Source organism: Scleropages formosus, chromosome 2 (genome assembly GCF_900964775.1).
Source record: "Scleropages formosus chromosome 2, fSclFor1.1, whole genome shotgun sequence".
NCBI lineage: Eukaryota > Metazoa > Chordata > Actinopteri > Osteoglossiformes > Osteoglossidae > Scleropages > Scleropages formosus.
The window spans coordinates 7,867,025-7,885,512 of NC_041807.1; the positions used below are offsets into that span (position 1 = coordinate 7,867,025).

At 39.8% G+C, this 18,488-nt stretch overlaps 1 protein-coding gene across 2 annotated transcripts; it reads left to right on the forward strand.

Moving 5' to 3' along the window:
• The first annotated feature begins 8,916 nt into the window (after nucleotides 1-8,916).
• LOC108939490 (transcription factor PU.1-like) lies at nucleotides 8,917-17,978 on the forward strand. Of its 2 annotated transcripts, none has more exons than XM_018760880.1 (5): nucleotides 8,917-10,039; nucleotides 10,616-10,709; nucleotides 11,247-11,437; nucleotides 16,212-16,371; nucleotides 17,226-17,978. In XM_018760880.1, exons 1-5 carry the CDS (start codon nucleotides 9,998-10,000, stop codon nucleotides 17,549-17,551), a joined length of 813 nt encoding a protein of 270 aa, XP_018616396.1. In that variant the 5' UTR covers nucleotides 8,917-9,997; the 3' UTR covers nucleotides 17,552-17,978. The 2 variants fall into 2 exon arrangements, with proteins under 2 accessions (XP_018616396.1, XP_018616405.1); XM_018760889.1 differs by having other exon boundaries at nucleotides 11,289-11,437.
• Nucleotides 17,979-18,488: the final 510 nt, after the last annotated feature.

An 18,488-nucleotide genomic window follows, 5' to 3' on the forward strand; every position in this document is an offset into this window, starting at 1 on the left:
CGAGCCAAGTGGAGAGGAATGCCAAGATGACATGGGCATTTAAAATGATTTCTTTCCGAAGTGCATGTAAGCACATTCCAAAACTGGTCTGATTTTTGTGTAAATAAAGCACTTGGAACAAACATCTGGCCATATTTATCACAGCTCCCCATGAAATGCGTCATTTGCTGACAGTCCGAGGCTAGGGTTTGGTGGGGATAGACGTAAGTGCAGCTGGTGGGCGTGTGGGTCTATATTTGTGCCTGGTCTCTGCCGAGCACTGAGACTGTGGCCACACTTGGCTGTATGTCAGGCGTCTTGCTGACCTCACCCTCCTCCTCCGTGAACTGATCTTCCGCTTGAAAACCGAACTCTGCACAAAAACTGTGGGCATTCAATATGACCGCCGATGCACATTAGAAATTGCTGTGCTGATGCACTGCATGAATCTGAGCACTGGCTGAGAAATTGTGCTGTTGCATCTCTGCTCCTGCTTTCCTCTTAGCATCAAAAATACCAAATACCCATCTTTGACCCACCCCACCCCCCCGTTCTAAGATGAGAGGCAGGAAGTGTGCTTCAGCTGATAATGTGGCAGTCTCGGCTGGCCACCAGGCAACCAAACAATACACCCACCACCTTATGATCTCATGACCTGTCCTCCAGCATGACCAAGACAAAGTATGGTTGTCCAAGGGTGTATGCAGTGTGTGTGTATTGGTGGGGTGCATCTGTTCCTCTAAATTAACCTCATTATTAGTATAGCACGCCGACGGAACAACAGCAGCTGAACCTAATCAAGGCCTCTATTTCTCCTCTCGGTCCGACCAGTGAGAGAGAGAGAGGGCGAGTGTCAAGCTGACGCCGGAGACAACGCCGAGACGTCAGGAAGAGAGAGCACGAGCCCACACGCTTCCCCGACCCCGATCACAGCCCCTCCTCCCGAGCACCCCCCCCCCCCAGACACCAGTTCCCTGTGCCTCCTTTTTCCCCAACCCTTGTGTCTGCTGACCGATCCCCCCTTGAATAAAACCCCCCCATTCTAGCATCCCACGTGACTGTGTCGACCCTTCTTGCTACAATCAGCCTCATGGAAGTCATTCAACAGAGAAGACGTGTCATCTTGTCATGGTACCTGTTACATTGAATATTGTAGACTAAATTTTATGCTTGGACCTGCAGGTTTTCCCGCCCGATAGCTCAGCCTGCAAGTTTCTTTCCTGTCCTTTGTTGCTACATTGCTTAAATAAGCACAGTGCCAAGTTATTCAGTACTCCGCATCTCTATATTGAGAATCTACTGAAATGTTAAATGGTCAGTGGGCCCCATCTGTAGAATTCATTGTGTTTACCCAGGAAGGACATGAATGAAACCAAATGAGGAATCAAAAATAAGAAGTGAGCCATTTGGAGCCACTTACAGACTGCCATTATGTGTTGTTGTGAAAGAGAAGGTTGCCACAGAAGCCAACCAGAAACAACGATGAGGGACGTTCAGCTCTTCTCAGCCTTTTGTTTCCACTCCAGGCCTTTCCATAATTCACCATTCTCTTTGATTTAGTTTTCCACCATCTCGTACATAATTTGAGATTCCTAATCCTATGGACCAAACCTTCTTCCTATAGCAGCGACTTAAAAACCAAATGCATTCAGGTCTGAGATGCTCCAACTTAGTAACAATTAACTCTGTAAGGTGAATGTTAATTTAGCACTTTTGATGATGTCTGGAAAGGATTGATTCTGACATCCACAGTATTAAATTGTGAAAATGAAAATGTGCTGTTTGCAGCCCTACAGTTCAGGAGAGCTGCCACATCCCCTCACTTCACAGTCAGTCAGGTCAGCCCATGTCTATGAGAATCAGTCAGCACTTTGGGGAAGTCTATGATTATACATTGGTTCCTGTTAAAGAAAAGGAAAAAAAAACCTTGTACGTACCAACCTTAATGTGTAAATAAAGGAAGTTTGTTAGATTTATAACAGCATGAGTTTGCCTCCCCGTCCAAGTGTCACAAATCGTTGAAAGTGTGGCCGCTGGCTCAACACTTCTGCAGCTTAAGAGGATGGAGGGAACATGGAAGAGATGGTAAGTGATGAAGCATATTGAAATAGTTTTTTAAAAATCTTGTTGAGAGGTGTGAGAATAGGACTAATGCTTAAATGAGTGACCAAGCAGTTATGAACAGCGCTGTGGGTTGAGGTCTTCTTTGTGGGAATGTGTGTGCCTTGTTCAACAACGAGAACCAGTTGGACTTTTTAGATTCTATTTATCTGATGATGGATTATCATGACTAATAGGGCAATGTGTCGGGCTTCTGAGACAACGCTCTACAATGTCCTAATTGACTCTCTATATGCTGGTCCCAATACCGTCAATGGGCCATGTCCACAGATTTATTTCACTTCCCTTAGGATCCACGGTACCGTCTGTTTTCACAGAATATTATAGCATAATTTTAGCATTTGTGAGCAATCTGAAGAATAGGTACTTTAAATACTCCAGGTCATTTATGGCTATGAATAAATGACATAATTCTAATGTAGGACATATTAGGTAAACAGCTTCTGTGGTTCGTAGGACATGACCAGACCATCCTCCAGGGTTATCCTTTGTCTGTGGAAATGTGGGATTCTCTTGTTTTCCACTATTGTACTGCTACCATTCGGTTCTTTTTAATCATTCCTTGCTACTAAAATGTTATTTATGTGCAAAGTGGTGACTCGTGGTGCTGCTGTCTCTTATTCACTTAAGTGATAAAAAAATAAATAAATAAATAATTATATCGGGAAAGAGTTGAACTAAGGCATAGTGTTATAGAATCATAAAAAATACAGCTATACCCGACAAACCCTGTAAAAAAGATGAATGTGTGAGCCTTCTGCAATGGCCCCTGACAGCAGGGCAACTGTGAACAGTGAGGCGTTAACACAGCAGTTTACAGTTTGTTTCCACCCGTACCACAAAGCCCTGCAGCAAAGACGTGAGTCACGCTTCATGCTTACATGTTTTTGTTTGCATTTCATTCTTTTCCCCTTTCTGTAAAGTGAGTGTTCAGATGTACCAGCACTTCTTCAGCAGACCAGGCCAGAGTCCATCCAATCAGATTGTATTTATATTTTCACAACGGACTGATTCTTTGTCTTCCATTTTTAATGAACTGCTGCATAGCTACATTATATCAGTTGAAATGTCTGTGCAATTTGTAATATTCACCATTTTACTGAAATTTGTCAGTGAAAAGGAGTCACGTCATTGCATCCAGACAAATAATAAAACTGGGAATATTTTAATGAAAGCAAAGCAGAAAATGTGCTTTAGATGTAATATCTCTTAAAACGATTTTTTTTTTTTTTTAAAAAAAAAAGGAGAAAATTCATTAATTGAAAATAATAATACACACACTTTCGGAACCGCTTGTCCCATACGGGGTCGCGGGGAACTGGAGCCTACCCAGCAACACAGGGCATAAGGCCGGAGGGGGAGGGGACACACCCAGGACAGAACACCAGTCCATCACAAGGCACCCCAAGCAGGACTTGAACCCCAGACCCACCGGAGAGCAGGACTCAGTCCAACCCACTGCACCACCACACCCCCTAATAATAATACAAATACATTAAATCTTCACAAGAAATATTTTTGTTAGAATTATTTTGTATATTTAATTGATGAGAATCCACCTTTTTCTCTCAAAAAGCTAAAATCATGATTACAGATCATTCTTTTCATTTGTAGAACAGTCAGAGCATTTTAACTCACTGGAAAACTTTACAAGGACAAAATAACTAAAAGGCATGCTGGGGCTAAGGAGTAATGAAATGGTGCAGTAATGAAACTACATGATATGAAAATATTTCTGAACAGGGCAAGATGATGCCTTTGGTGTTTTAGTCACCATAAATTATAAAATTTGATTTTTTTTATATATATGATGAAAGTAAATGCATTTCTGAGTTGCAAACTGCAATTTATGTTTTGTCTCATTAATAACATGTTTAAAAACCAAATTCTTAAGACACTGGCAATTAACTGTAAATCCATTAATCCACTCCAGAAACCAAATTGTTTTGACTTGGAGAAATGAGATGGTAACAGTACAAGAAAACAGCCGTATGGCCTTAGTTAAGTAACACTTAAATAGAATGTGATAGTTAAATGGATTGCAATGTATTATATAAGAAATATATTCCCCTTTTAACATGCCTCTCTATATTTTTAATGTTTAGATATTTCTCAGGTTTTTCAGAGCTATTTGCTCAACTCGCTTTGCAAGTTGATACATTTGATACATTTAACCCAAGACAGTTATGCATGAGGGGTCATCATCCCTGTTGTGTAAGACCTTGCATGTGGGCATGTTCTTACACAGCATTACAGACTTCCTGGAGTGACAGGAAATGTGCTGCAATGCGATATTGTTGGGAAAATATGACAACAGACAGACACGTTGGTTGAAATCTGCGTGAAGATGAAATGAGGCTTGTTTGCGTGTATTGAACCAACATGTGAAAGAAAGGATATATGTGATACATTATTGAACAGTATTGTTGAATAACTTTCATAAGTGTTAGATAGTTCAACCACAAGTGACCTGCAGATTGCACAGTTTAAAGATATCGAGCAGTAAGTTGTAGGTTTCTAGTTCTAGTCCTACTCCTGTTGCACACACACACACACACACACACACACACACACACACACACACACACACACACACACACACACACAACACCTAACCCAGCAGCACAGGGCATAAGACTGGAGGGGGAGGGGATACACCCAGGATGGGACGCCAGTTCGTCGCAAGGCACCCCAAGCGGGACTTGACCCCCACACCCACCAAAGAGCAGAACCCCGTCAAACCCGCTGCAGCATCACGCCCCCCTCTCCTGTTACAATACTTTGAATGGATTTGCTCTGAACACCTCTAGTAAAAACATTCAGATCAAGTACTCTAAGTCACTTTGGAAAAATACATCAGCTAAGCAGTAAGTTCTTAATAGAAAAAGTAAATGTAAAAATTCATTTAAATGCATAAATATGCTGCTTACACAGACACGGTCTCTGTGATTCAGAGCCAATTACAGGAGACAACAGAAGAGCTGTATTTTCACAGATTCTTTTCATTTGAACGTTTTAATGAAAAGCCCTAGGTGAAGGGATAGAATACACTGATTAATATACCTGGCTATAGCATGGTCCATTTCATCCTATACTTGAATATGTTTACTGTATGGATAATGGACTGGCCCTCAATCTGTGTATCCAGCCTTTTGCCCTCTGTGTCCAAGACAGGCTCTGCATCACATCCCTTGTTGGTCAATCAGTTATTGATCACGGAAGGATGGATGGATGGATGGATGGATGGATGGATGGATGGATGTTTTCAGTCCTTTCTCCACTGTCTATGCTATCTGGTTCCAAGTCTTCTATGAGTACAGGCTTTTCGCTCCCATGAGGAACTAAAGGTCTTTCCAGGCTGTCCTTGTTTATGCAACGTTCTAGCCTGAGCTCCGTGTGTGAGTCAGAGCAGGCACTTCCATATGAGTCACTGTAGACACACCACGAGGAACTGAATCCATAAGATTCTCCCTGTTCCTCATTTTGTCTGGGTGACTGTAGTGTTTTGTGTCTCCCAGTCCAGTATGTGTGTGTATGCGAATGCCTGGGCTTCCCAGTGAGCATGCAACCAATATTTACCTATGCTTCATTTATATCATCTGTCCTTCCTTTATTTGTTTCCAGCAATGTGGTTTAGAATGTTTCTGCTTTGATGAGGCTTCAAAAGGCACAGAAAACAATATGCATTACTGCATTTATAAAGCAGTTTTATCTTCATTATATTTAATTTGGAATAAAAATTCTTGACCCCTTTGTGCTATCATTCATTCTTATGTATTATTGTTACCATGTACCATTATTCTATATCATGCAATAACCAAAACAGACAAACTTAATTAATATGCCAATGGATTTCTTTTGCTCTAAATCTTTGTTATTGTGTCATATTAAACTGTATGTCTTTCGTGAAAATAACAGTGGTTGTCCATCTCACCTACAGGATCATCTCTGAGACACAAGTCAGCCTTTTCACATCTAAAGGTGGAAATGACGTCATCCGAACTGTGTAGAACGTTTCTCTTTATTTACAAAGCCATTAGACAACTAGAACATGAATAAATGTATTATTATTATTTTGCCTGTTTTGTTTGTCTGATACTGCTTTTCCAAAAGCATTTTTTTTTAAAAAAAAAAATTTGGAAGATTTGAAAAAAAATACAGTAAAAATGACTTTGCCTAAAAAAATCAATGTCTCAGCAAGTTTTGAACTAAAGAATCCTTTTTTTCAAAAAGCATGAATATAAAACAAATCTATGAGATTCAGACTGAATATTTTTTAAATTGTTCTAAATATAAAGACAACGTAGAGGGTGCGGTGGCACAGTGGGTTGAACCACGGTCCTGCTCTCCGGTGTTCCCTCTCCCTCCGGCCTTACGCCCTGTGTTGCCGGGTAGGCTCCGGTTCCCCGCGACCCCGTATGGGACGAGAGGTTCCAAAAATGTGTGTGTGTGTGTTCTAAATATTTAATATTATTAGTATTTTATTAAATCTAAATTAGTTTGAATGCTAATCTGAAATCCATCCATCATCAACAACTGCTTGTCCTAAGTGGGGTCGCTATAAGTTGGAGCCTGGCCTAGCAGTGCAGGGCGCGAGGCCAAAGGGGGACAGTCCATCACTGGGCACCCCATGCGGGGCTTGAACCCCAGACGTGCAGCATAGTAGGCACCGGAAATATGCTCCCCCCCATGAACCTCCAGTTTAAAAAAAAAAAAAAAATCACAGTTTGAACTTTTTCAATGTATTCTCATGTTGTCAGTTGATTTGATCATCAGTACGATGACATTTTATCTAACCGAAACTGTTGCTTAAGAGGACATTTAAGGATTTGAACAAAAGCAATATTACTCATCATATCAGAAACTTCAGAGTTCCCTTTTGAAAGTAGATAATGTCATAAATTCTTTCACCCAAGATCCAGCCTGAAATATGTGCATATTTTTCACTTTTATCTCCAAATCTCATCACCTCTATATGTGAGACGCAGTTACTTCCTCACTCTGCCAGTCGGACCTCATGCACCAACAAAATCTTCAGCGTGCATCCAAAAGAAGGCAGCATATATGTCTCAGTGGGGTTGTGAAGAGCTTATTTAGAATACTCATTTTTAATAATAAAGTCCTAACTCCTAGTGTGAAGGGGATATTGTTGTGAGGGTGTATAACTTGTGTCTCATTTTGCATTCAGCTTCATTTGGTTTCCGTTTGTGCCAGTTGCAGAATGGACAGTGTGGTGCTTTACTGGTACTTGTGTTTTTCATAAAATTTCAAGGCATCTGGTGGTATCTTTTCTTAAAGGCTGAGCAACGCTTGCAAAAGATATTCGGTTTATGTGGAAATGCTTTGTCATGGCTGTGGGCTGTGTGCTAATGCGAGCGAGTCTGTGAGGTTCACTGGAAGCCCGGAAGAGAGCGAAGGGGGGAACCTGAGGATCGCTGCTGTCACTGGGGCTGCGAGGTATGGAGCCAGGTGAGGCCATATGGCTCTTCCACATTCAGCCGCTGGCACATATAAGCACTGTCCAACACCTGCTCAACTCAACAGTGTCCCTGCAATATAGTCTGAGTGGCTGAGAATGGAGGTAATGTCCAAGCACTTTTTTCAGTGGTGGGAATGAGTCACTATGTTTTCTTTCATTTCCATGTCTAATTATCTTTGTATTACATCATTATTCACATAGGCACTTATTAATTCAGTAGATGCTTTTTCTCCAAAGTCCTACTCAACTCAGAGTTGCACTCAGTGCATTCACCTTGTTTATCTGATACTGCTTTTACAGATTTTGTGGGTAAACATTACTATAGTAGCTGCCTGCAGAAGCAACTTTCAAATAGTAAATGTATAAATAATCATTGAAAATGTCCAATTAATCCATATAGTTGCCAGGAAATCAGGAGAGAAATGGATCCAAAAGAGATACATTTTAAAACTTTTTTTTTTTAAAGAAATGCTTGTCAGAGGGACCACCAAGCACCAAGAAACAGAGGACCCTTAAACTTTTAATCAATGCAAGATTTATCACGTCTTGGATTTATCAAGAATCCAATCATTAAGCCATCTTATAGACCCTTTAACAATTTGGTAGACTTTACCCAGAGTTTTGTACTTGATACTGAGCAGTTGCAGGAAGCCAACGGAGCACAGTAAATCTTAATTACTTTGTGCTCTTGTATTGTGTTTTTGTTTATGTGTACTTGTGCTTTCTGGAACTAACATACTGATGTCCTTAAAAAACCAGTGGTGTTGCAGTTTCTTTCAGTGTCCAGCAGCTGCATATCTGAGATTCTGTTTCCTTAGATTTGCGCTTAGCAGACAGCTTGGTGAAATCCACGTCCTTCAGCTAAATATTTGACTTTTTTCAAGCATTTATAATATTTTCAAAGCACTTGACAAATTTTTCAAGATGTAAAGCTTGGTACTGCTGTAAGAAAACAAGTACTGATCTTCACAGTTACTCAAAGAGCACTATACTTAATCTGCCTTTTCTCATATAAACTACACAAGTACTGCATTAATAATAACCATAATAATTAGTAAGAAATATTTGGTCAGAAAATGGAATTGCAAGTAGTTTCATAATATAATTATTGTTTTTACAATTTTTTTCAATTTTTTTTTCCAATATTAAAAAAAAAAAAAAATCTGCCACATTCCATTCTCAACTACTTGTTTATGAATATATTTTACATGTTTTAGATTTTTATAATTTAATGATGGACAACCTTTTATTTGAATTCGGCCATTGATCCTTCGTTCAGTGCTCTGTGTCAGCGTGAGAAACATGCTCTATAAAAATAAACTGAAATTAATGTTTCCGTCTTCTACACTTTCTTGCAATCATTGTTACTAGGCTTTATCTGTGAATGTGAAACGTGCCTAAGTGTTTTCAATGGTTTTACCAGGATCCAACTGTCATTAAAAAAGAAATTATTGTCAGGCAGGACAAAATAAACAGAACTTTTATTATACCTTCAACATCTGCTGATAGTTCATCTTTTTCTTTTATCCTGTGAAATACAGGTCCCCCTCAATTCAATTTACTTCCTAAAAATTAATGTCACAAAGCCAGGCTTTGATTAGAAACGGGAACAACCCATTCTCATAACTTCACTTTTGGTTTACAGTAAGTTATTTCGTGTTTTAAGCATTGCAGCAGACATAACAGCTGCCATGGCTTTTCATTTGTGTGTGAAACATGCTGGACATTCTATTAAAGCTATTTGATAGCATCAGGCAAAATGTATAAAGCTTTCTCAGGCCAAACATGCGCAATATGCACTGACATATTGTCTCAAAATACAATTTGAAACTGACAGAAGAACGGATGAAACTTTAACCACAACTTCACGCTTAAATAGTCCTTCAGCAACTGGCCATATGCAGAGCTTAGCTGTGCTCTTAGAACAGCAGCGAAGTCAGCTGTGATCTCTCCGCTGAACATTTCACACTCTTTAGCAGCTTTCAGGATACTGAGTATGTTCATTTTCATGCAAGCCCTCAGACCCAGGCCCAGTGAAGGCTGCATCATTAATATTATGAGTCTGTGATTGGCCAGTGCTCAGGTGACACAATGCAACCCGGATATATCTTTAGAGTCATATGCCCTTCTGACCAGCAGCCCACAATCAGGAACTATCAGCACACACAGATATAAAAAAGAAGTCAATGGTCTTTCCCCAACAGTGAGAGTGTATTCATAGTACATACATTGTCACAGATGGTTTGTTAAACACACAACGGGCACCCCAGTGAATGCTTTGTTTTGGGGCTAAGTAGGAGCAGTAACACTGGTGTAAAGAGAGGACATTTCCTTCGTTATGCAATGGCTTCGGTGAAGTTTTGAAAGAGAGCTGGCAAGTCTTCCCTGAAGAAAGGAGCATCTGGCTGAGATCTGTTCATGCAACACAGCAGCAGGATGGAGAGGTTCCTTATCTCACCTGTAAGTACGTCATGAGTTCACTTCAATTTCTCTCATTCCCAAGGCCGCTGAGGTATCTTGGGCTGGTTGACAAACTGCAAGAATCTTATTTTTGCGTCTCAGTGACTCCTTCAGTTTTACCAGTTTCATTCACAGCTCATTTATGTTAGATTCACTATATGAATGTTTAAAATTCCATTCAGCTCAAAACATCCCAAGCAGTCCAATTTCAACTTCCTCTTCTGGAAAAAAAAAAAAAAAAAAAGCATTTAAAAGATATGTGAAGAATGTGTAATATACACACACTGCAAAAGAAATTCTTAATTTAATTAGCATAGGCACAAGACAATTAAAATGATTCTAATAGAGTAGCGTACAAGTGATATGAAAAATACCAGGATTTGGAAATCTGCAGGATCCATAATGTACAACGCTGCTGTGTTCCAACTACATGATAGGAGAGCTTTTGAATTTCTAACAGACTCAGACACTGTGTACGTGTGGAAATCAGATTAATTATTATGGTGCATTGTTCAAAGAAAAATAGCCCTCTGAGAAGACAAATTGATTAACTTATTTATCTATTTTGCTTGCAAGCCATCAGATGAAATGATAGCTTACGATCCAGACATGTATCGAATGCCAATGGAGTATCCTCCATATCTCAGCAGTGACGGAGAAAGTCACGGAGGTGAGTTTGTCAGTCCTTTGTGCTAAACATGTTTTACATTGCCATATTCACATAAAAACATGCAGACGTTGGGACAGGAATAAGTACTGTATGCATAGTTCAGTAAAGCAGTGGTTCCCCAACCATTGTTATCGTCATGTTAAAAATAGAGAATCAGGAAAAATACCAAATAGCCCCCCAAGTATCATGTCTAGTTAGACAATGTGTATTTCTGTCACTCTAACAGTTTAAATAAGTAATACTAATAATATTTTTCCACAGTGATGTCAAGATTTTTTTTTAAAGCATGACAATATTTTGATATTAATAAATCTTGAGAAAATATATGTGTGTGTATATATACACACAAACCCACAGGTTCAAAAACACATGCACATATAATGAAACAAATATAACATATTAATTATTGTATGAATATAAAAATAAACATTAGCAAATTTTACTAAAATCAATAGTAGAGTTTTAGAGTTTTTTGTTGCTGTGGTTGTTCTTGTTCTCACTGATAATTCAAGCTATGTGCTGTGTGACCTGCTGTAGATCACGGATGGGATTACTACAACCATGCCATTCACACTGCAGACTTTGAGAACCTTCAGGAAAGCCACTTCACAGAGCTCCAGAATGTCCCTGCCCTTCACCTCACTGGCCTCCATCGGATTGGGGACTTGGAGCCTCTGCATCCCCTGGACTCAGGGATTAATGGGCATCACCTGACCATGCCTCCGCAGGTTTGTCTGGTCTCCATGTATCTGCTGTTCTTGTGTTCTCAAATGTGCTTTGCGTCTTCAAGTGGCATTTCTCGGAGTGAGCGAATTTACTGCTTGCTTGAGGTAAGTAACTCCAGTCTTTATTCTCACACATTCATCTCTGCTGTGATAACAGCCATCAAGGGTTGTCAAAGTGTTCACCTGTCACCTGTCCGTGTGAAGTCACCATTTCTTCTCTGTGTCACTGTTTACAAGGAGAAAATTGCTGGTTCGGAAAAATTAAGTTTAACAAGCTCATCAAGTGTTTTCAGCGTTAAAAAAAAAGCTGCAGAAGAAATGTCATTTCTTCCCTTATTTTCCTTTTAAAGCCCTTTCAGTTGCACTGATCCACTCTGAGAGGGAAAATGAATAATCCATAACTCATTTATCTACAAATGAACTTGGTTTTCTATTAATAAGTGCCTCGTAGAGTTAGCTTACAAACACAGAGTTTTTTTCTTCATTTCACATTATGAAGTCTCACATGATTCCTTAGGAGTCTGTTGGTGTCCTTAAACGCTCTTTGGCTAAAAGCACTGAATTCCCAGTGTAGCACGGGGAAGTGAAACACAAATGGAAACAGACATTCTTTCTCACCTCTACTGTTAAAGCAAACATTTTTTCTTTGTTTTTGAGATATTGTTCCCTTGGGTAAAAGCCACGTTTAAATATATTGCTGTTTGAATATACTGCGCTTAATTTTATAATGTGAAGGTCGCTTCAAGCAGAAGAGTAAGCGCAGGAGCTGTAGGCATTTAGACAGAGGGTAATGTCTGCATGCACAGTGTTGCTCAACATGTTCTTTTCCTGAGTGAAGCCAGACAGTGTCATCATGACCTGCTGGGAGAGAGCAGAATTGTGCAAACTCCCCAACCACCAGTCTGTGGATTTGCCTCTTTTACTCAATTTAACTGCATGTTATTTGCCCACAGGCAGTGTTAATTGGCCAAGCTGTTGTCTTGTACAGGTGGTTTAAAACCTAGGTCAAAATGGACCAGGTGCTGAACCTGTCATGTTCGCAGTCAGGAAGAGGGGCGATGGATCCAAATGCAGTTGTATGGTTTTTTAGGCAGTGTGGGCGGACAAAGAAGAGGCGAAATAGAGTAGTCGCAGAACATGCAGTAGGTCACCGAGGAGCAAACGTCGAACTGGGGAGAATCCAAAGCCGTTGTCCAGAAATGAAGCCGTAGGTCAGGATACCAGGGAGACGTGGGGGAGAGGGCACGGAAAGAAGAAGGTAGGAACACGGGAGAAATCGCAGGACCGTGCTGGCGAGCAGGCTGTGGTTTGCTCAAATGAGGCTCTGCGATGTGGGGTATTTGGTGCAGCCCTTTTATGCCCTTTCTCCCTAATCCGCCGCAGGTGCGTCTGTTAAACACTTTACCCAAAAATGTCCTTTTAATGTATTTATTCATTATTGAAATAATTTACTACATTTAGCAGACACTTTTCTCCAAAGCAACTTCCAGTGAACTCTATGTAATTATTATCAGCCCACACACCTTACTCATCAAGGTGACTTACACTGCTTGATACACTGCTTACAATGGATCACTCTTCCATACATCAGGGGAACACACTCTCTCTGTCACTCACACACTATGGGTGAACCCAAACAGCATGTCTTTGGATTGTGGGAGGAAACCAGAGCACCCGGAGGAAATCCACGCAGACACAGGGAGAACATGCAAACTCCACACAGACTGAACAGGGATCGAACCCACATCCTCTCAAACCACACAAGCACTGTGAGACAGCAGCTGCTCACTGGGATGCTTTGCCGCCCCACTACTTACTACTACTATGAACAGTATTTTATGTTTTTTCATGAATGGTTAGGGTTCATTCTCACAATGTTAGGTTTCACTCTGGGATGCTCATGTCCAACACAGATCTTAAAGAGTTAATATAAGATACACGAACTCCAGGATGTCATTCAATATCATGTGTTATGTATTTTTATGACCTTTAGGTTATGTTTCTCAACTTTATTTCACCAGCCCTCATCCTAGCAATAAACAGTGTACGTAGGGCTTATTTCATCCTGTGCTTTCAACCTTAGATTCTATCAAACAGTTTCATTTCTTTATGGAGAAGCTGACCACGTCATTTTATTAGAGTTTACAAATGTGTGAAGCACTTACCCTGTCTAGTCATAGATTTCCCCAAAAACATTTACCTGTTTTATTAAATGTAGATGTTATGAACATCCAAGTTATGCTTACATTTCAAAATGTATTCATTTTATTTTATTTGCATTCTCTTCACCATTTTATTTTTAAAAATTTCTCTGCAGCAGAGTGAAAGTGGCCCAGCATATATATTTTTATCTATTTTACATTATTAGTATAGTTGTATTTACATAATATGGAATTAATATTAGTATCTATAAGCAGTTTTATGTATCATAGCTACATCAGAGACTTGTACAGAAACTTGTCACTTCCTCGTGGCCAGTTTTGTGGAGGTTCACCATGAGACACACAGTCAGCATTTAAGTTGAAACACTTTATACATACATTTATACAATACATTCTCCCCATGCAATCCGCTATTAGGCAGCAACCCACCTTCCTTGGTTTCATTTGAATTGAATGGCAGGTTGTGGAGATTATGCATTTTTATTTTTTAGTGATTTAAATGAGGACATAACTTTAATTTTATTTAATGTTGCTTCAAGGTAACAAAAGATTATAAAATAAAAGAGCATTCCATCCACAGCACGCTGTGTCGCATCCAGTTATTTATAGATAAAAGAACATTGAGACCCTGCATTGTCTTAACTGGTGAAAATATAATAAAGAAATTTTTCCATTTATTTTAGCTTTATCTGATGTTTTTAAGGGGGGGCACGGTGGCGCAGTGGGTTGGACTGGGTCCTGCTCTCTGGTGGGTCTGGGGTTCAAGTCCCGCTTGGGGTGCCTTGCGGCGGACTGGCGTCCCGTCCTGGGTGTGTCCCCTCCCCCTCCGGCCCTATGCCCTGAGTTGCCGGGTAGGCTCCGGTTCCCTCCGACCCTGTATGGGACAAGCGGTTCTGAAAATGTGTGTGTGTGTGTGTGTGTGTGTGTGTGTGAGAGATGTTTTTAATATGACCTAACCTGGGAGTAGATGTAGGGATTAAGTTGTATTATGAAGACCTCTTTGATTGTTATGTAATGGGTGCACTAGAAGTGATGACTTCTGGCCCCCATTCTATTTCTAAGATGAGATGCAAGTGTAATTTATTTATAAATGAAGGACTGAACAAGACTGAGACTGTCAGGGCATCGATTTCACCTCAATCCATCTATTTCCACCTGGACAACAGCTGACAAATGGTTAATGACTATAGAAAATGTCAGATACCAAAGGGATGCTAAATGCTGCACTGAAAGCTTGCTGATGGGGGCAGTGGTTATGCAATTAAAGGACTCGAACTCTGATCCCACCTGCTGTAGTACCCTGTGTAAATGTGTAAATAATTTTAAGCATCTTAATGTACAAACTGAACATGATAAGTCACTTTCAAGAAAAGTGTGAAATAATAATAATAATAATAATAATAATAATAATAATAATAAATTTAAAGGGGCTGAATAACGCAGACATGGTGGCCTGCAGACCAGCACTCACAAGAATTCTTCACATCTGCAGTGTGTCTGTGTCCCCCATGCATTTGGTTTACTAATTTATAGTTTTAATAATATCTTGAGATGGTTTTAAATGATGTTTGCAGTAACAGTGGGAAATTGTTTTCCATATTTCATGTATAGGCTGTTATGCATGTGAAGTCTGGGGAAAACATAAAATATTTTTTATTACTTATTTGCTTTTAAAAGTCTTAATATTGTATTTAAAAACTGACATGTTCGCTCTCATATTAGCTCAAAACATTAATAACTTATGAAAAGCTGCAGATGATCGTCCACTGTGCTGGTGCCGTCAGCAACCACTAACATGACTTTCTTCTACTGAGGCCTTTCAGATGTCTGCATTTTCTCTTCAGGAATGGACATAAGTGTAGGCTACTGTTGCAACACATATATGCCTACACTTCCTGAAACTCCCTGGCAGTTCATTGGCACATTGCTGTGTACCTTGTGGCGTTAGGAGTTACACATTGTACATTGTTTTATAGGACTGAAGAAGATGGTTTTGGTCCGTTTCCTCTCCAACCTTGTGAGGCTGAAATTATTCTACGGCATCTGTTTTAATAAATAATATTTTGCATATAGCTGGCTGATAGTATGGTCTTTTCTCTGATTTCTTTAAAAAATGACCGTGTGTTACAAAACGAGTTTTCACAGCAATCACTTCCTGTATAGCAAAACTAATAACGGATATTGGGCCATTAAACTGGATTCACAGCCATTTGCAACTTTTTTGTGTTTGATTCTTACTGAAGCAAATATAGATAATATGTCAGACTTTAGTGGCATTTCATATGTATCATGCAGTTCTTAATACGCTGTATTTTGAGAGCATAACTGTATAATTATAAGGACATAAGCAATGTATGCCATACTTTGACTTTTTAAATGTTGTGTTCCCCCCCGATACTTTTGTATTTCATTATGAGAGCAGCATACTTCCTCTTTCTGTGTCAAGTTCAGCCTTCTCTGAAATAGCAAGTTATTTTAAGATCAGCTCGCAATACCATTTTTCATCTGTATTAACAAGTTTAAGGGCATTAATGAGCAGATGCAGAACTGCTGCTCAAGTTAAGCGGGTGACATTTTGAATGGTCAGCTGATTCAGTCATTTGTTTTCTCCACAGATCCCATACTTGCCCCACCCTCTTTGTTTTCCCAACCCCTCCTCTGCAGAGCGCAGCTCTGACGAGGAAGAGCATGGGACACGAAGCCCCCCCCTTGAGGTGTCCGAAGGAGAGGAGGACTTCGGGGATCACCACCCCTGTCCCTCTGCCATGGAGGCTGGTGAGTTACTTGATACTGTGTTTCCATACACTTAATTCGATTTCCATAACTGTAAAAGCGTGAATTGGCATCTACAGTAAATTTAAAGAACCACACTGCAAGAAATGGATCAACTTTGGAAGTCAGCAAACTGCTTTTTCCCCCGCAGCATAAATTTGTTTCACATTTGTTTGGAGCAAGCAGTTCTCTGATATTTTGCATAAAAGTGGAAGTGCAGTGCAGTGTGGAAATCTGCCCTGCTTAGTAAACATGTGCAATTACAGCCAAAATGACAGGTCCTTCAGCTAAAATAGCTCTCAGATGGACCATTGTTGTGGCAGAGGACACAGCAGAAAGATACTTCTATCCAATCACCATGACAGACAGTGACTTCTCAGAAGAGAGGGACACACGCTCCCGCATGAGCAATTCAACATTTATGATCATAGTTAAACTTGGGGATATGTGGATTTCTGTTTGAGTGTCATTTGCAGCAAATAGGTTGGAAAAATTCAGTCGAAAGATAACATTATTAAGTTATGGCAGGTCTTACCTGACACCTTTCTCCAAAGTGACATATTTGGTCAGGTGGATTTGTTTACTGGAGAAACTGAGAATAAAGAACTTGCTCATGGGTCCTACAGTAGCAGCAGGTGGTGAGGCATGAGATATCAGCCTTTGGGTCACAAGCCTGTGTTCTTAAATGTTACTCATCCCCTGCACTCTGTGCTACATCTATTGAGAGACATGCAAAATGATCCCAGTATTTGTTGGTGAGCATGCAATTCATCACCAAACTGCTACTCATGGAGTGTCTATGTGTCCTGCAGTTTTTGAGAAATTGGCTTTCTTGACCGCTAATCATTTGTTCCCAGGAAACAAGAAGAAGATACGCTTGTACCAATTCCTGCTAGACCTTCTCCGGAATGGAGACATGAAGGACAGCATCTGGTGGGTGGACAAGGACAAAGGCACCTTTCAGTTCTCCTCTAAGCACAAAGAGGCCCTGGCCAACCGTTGGGGCATGCAGAAAGGGAACCGCAAGACGATGACCTACCAGAAGATGGCCCGGGCACTGCGGAACTACGGAAAGACGGGGGAGGTGAAGAAGGTGAAGAAGAAGCTAACGTACCAGTTCAGTGGAGAGGTGATGGGGAGAAGTGTTGGGCCTGCAGAGAGGAAGGTGTACCCATTATCATAGTGTTGCAAAAAGTGATAAATCACTAGAAAAAAACACAGCTGGAGGAAATCATTTTTAAACAACTGTTCCTATGGGATGAAAAGACTTGGTGTGCCACACATAGTGGAATGTTCTATTCTGCTGTTGTTTGGTAGAAGAATAACAGTTCTGGCCTTGTTGTATATGTTATGATGAGTAGCATTAATATGTTTCATGTTGCGTAATGTCTTTCATGGAGCTTGCAGTTCTTGTGAGAGTCTAATGCAAAGGCACAAGTCACACAATGTGCTATTGTTCTCATAAAAGAGAAGTGAAAATACATGAACTAGCAATGCAAAGTTTTGGGGGGAAAAACTTCTTGGCCATTCAAGGCTAATACTGTACTTTTATTACTGGGTGTTTAATTTTAACTTTGAGGTCATTTAGTCAGATAAGCAATATTTATTGAGTGTAGATTTTACAAAAAAATGTTTGTCATGTTGCTGATAATTTCTTTTTCATTAAACCTGTTTTTTTTTTTTGTTTCAGCACATTTTGATAATGTTGTTAATAACTGTAGAATCCATATGAATAATTAAGCTATTACTATGCTTAATGAGTCTTCACTCCCTTAAGGACTGTATTTATAATGCAAAGGCTTCAAAATTAGCTAAACCTCAAATTATCTTTTTACATCATTTTTTTTTTTGTTTTTCAAATGATGGTGCAATGAATGCCTGTGTAACGTCGATTAATTTGATTTTAACTTAAACTAGTTAAAATCAGCAATTATGTTCATTGAAATTATATTAATTTGCTGTGACCATTCTCTGGAAATTAAGGATGCAAAATATTTCCCTGATCAACTAGTGAAGAAATTTGATTTAATCCAGTTGATTGCTATTGTGTAAGGAATCACATCAGACTTTTTTCTAAACAGTCTTAGAGCAAAAATATAACATTTATATGTGACGTGTTT